General features: G+C 53.1%; 1 protein-coding gene across 1 annotated transcript; it reads right to left on the bottom strand.

Moving 5' to 3' along the window:
• Window positions 1-700: 700 nt before the first annotated feature.
• On the bottom strand, window positions 701-1,862 carry LOC104121724 (feather beta keratin). Its single transcript, XM_035890719.1, is given in 3 exon segments — window positions 701-1,450; window positions 1,757-1,792; window positions 1,794-1,862. Coding segments are annotated over 3 exon segments (426 nt in total). The 3' UTR covers window positions 701-1,129.
• Window positions 1,863-2,383: the final 521 nt, after the last annotated feature.

Genomic DNA, 2,383 nt, shown 5'->3' with positions numbered 1-2,383 from the left:
TTCAGCCACCCCTTTACAATATAAGGAACCATATTTGCTACTGCAGCCATATTATTTTACCCTGGGCTGCTTTAGACAAAGTATTTCCAGCAGGTTGAGGGAGTTGATACTTCCCCTTCACTCAGCACTCATGAGGCCACACTGGGAGTAGTGTGTCCGTGTCATGGGCTCCTCAGTGCAAGAGAGACCTGGACATACTGGAGAGAGTCAGATGAAAGGCCGTGCAGATGATTCAGGGACTGGAGTGTTGCACATAAGATGAAAGGCTGAGACCTGGGAAGAGCAGGCTCGGGGAAAGAAGGCCTCATTCATGCTTCTAAATACCTGAAGGGAAGGTGCAAGGATGAAGGAGTTAAACTCTTTTCAGTGCTGCCCATTGAAGGGACCAGAGGCAATGGGCACAAAAAGAAACACAGAAAGCTCCATCTGAACATCAAGAAACTATTTAACTGTGAGGGTCATAAAGAACTGAGACACATTCCCTAGGGATATTAGGGAGTCTCCACCAATGGAGATACCCAAAAGGAACCTGAACACAAAGGAACTGGGTCTAGGTTGACCTCCTTGAGTAGGGGGCTGGACAACAGCCCTCCAGAGATCCCTTCCAACCTCAATCATGGTGTGATTCTGTGACATTTTTCCCCCCCGGACAGCTTGGCCAGGCATCCCAGGAGAGGAGGAACACAAGGAGACTCAAGCTACAATGCAGCAAAAACTTTAATGAGTCTAAAGAGCAAAAGCAAGCAGTGCGTGCTGGAAGGGACACGGCCCACGCTGCTCCAAGGGCAGCTGACAGACAGACACCCCTTCGCAGCCATGGCACACGCGTCTTCCTCCCACACACGGGCGGAGAGGGGGATGAGCAGGGCCCCGCTCAACTTGCTTCAGGATGAACCCATGGCACAGGACAGCAGCAGGCAACAGGGGCTCACGATGCACAGAAGAATGCAGGAGTAGAAGACGACATCAGGTGGCCAAGTTTCCAGACAGCACAGGAGGACACCTGGCTTTGTCGGAGGCCACGAGGGTTCTTGGCCCCTCTGGAAACCTGGCCAGAAGCTCCATCCTCAGTCCGGCACCTGGCTTTGGGCTTCCTGGTCAATGCACTCATGGGACATCAAGACCGGCTTTAGCAGGGCAGGCACCTTCTGCCGTAGGAGCGGCCACCAAGGCCAGAGAGGTTGAAGCCCCCGGAGGAGATGGGCACTCCCTCCTCGCTCAGGATGCTGCCCACAGCAGCGGAGGTGGTGGATCCCACAGCGGTGTTCTGGGGGAAGGAGCTGAGGATGGGTCCGGGCAGGGTCACCACCACGGGCGAGGGCTGGATCACCACACGGGAGTCCTGGCACTGCCTGACGCAGGGCTCGTTGCAGCTGTTGGCAAGCGGGGTTGGGCCACAGGGACGGCACAGATCGTAGCAGGACATGGCTGTGGGATGGAGGTGCACCTGGGAGGGAGGGCAAGGAAAGCACGGGCAGCGTGTGAGGCACAGGCTGGGGAGCAGGGAGAGCCTGCCTAGGGAGGAAGAGGGACTAAAGAGCCCAGGTACCGAATGCGGCCCTGCAGAGAAACCAAAGTCCTTCTCCCACCTCCCCCCCCGATGAGGACCAGGAGAGCAGAGAAGCTGGGACTAGGTTCAAGGAGCAATTCCCTTAGCAAAACCTAGACCGAAAGAAAGACTCAGTTGAGGCCAAGGGACAAAGAGGAGAAGAAGAGAGAGAGAAGAGTGAGGCAAAGGTGTTTTCAGCTCACCTTGTTCACCAAGGAGGAGAAGGCAAGAGAAGTGGATGAGGGAGCCTGCTGTGGGACTGCCTTTTATACTGCTCCCGACCGCCCCAGGCCCACAGGCACCCTTGGCGCATGCAATGTGGTGCCAACAAGCTCATCTTGCATGCAAAACATCACAATTAAAGAAATGGGGTGGTTGTTTACGTTCCCTGCAACACTGCCTTTTCATTTCCCTGTCCATGACATGCCCGTTGAGCCACACAGGCTCCTTTCAAGTGACAGCATTAGAGGCCAAAATGTTTCCAGGGGAATTTACAGCAGAAATCAGGCAAATGTTTCAGCCAACTGGGTGGAGTGGTGCCATATTTTCAGGTGATGTCAGCATCTAACCCTCCTGAGGCATGCTTTTAGCCTTTCTTTTAATGGATGCAAGGTTTTTTCATTATAAACCTAGGATTAAAGGGCAGACTTTCTTTATGTGCGGACTGGCAAAATTCATTGCGCTCTGTGCCTCCAAGGCCTTTTAAGCTTTCTTAGGCATCTTTTTTTCATCAGGGAGACTATGCTCTTGGGTTTTTGAACTTTCTTTGGTATCTCACATTGCCCTTAGAACAAATTAGCCTGTCTGTTTTGTCTTCCAACCTCTTTCAGCATT

The sequence above is a fragment of the Egretta garzetta genome, unplaced genomic scaffold (genome assembly GCF_000687185.1).
Source record: "Egretta garzetta isolate BGI_Z169 unplaced genomic scaffold, ASM68718v1 scaffold2583, whole genome shotgun sequence".
NCBI classification, from domain to species: Eukaryota; Metazoa; Chordata; class Aves; order Pelecaniformes; family Ardeidae; genus Egretta; species Egretta garzetta.
This window is presented reverse-complemented; position numbering and strand designations above follow the sequence as displayed.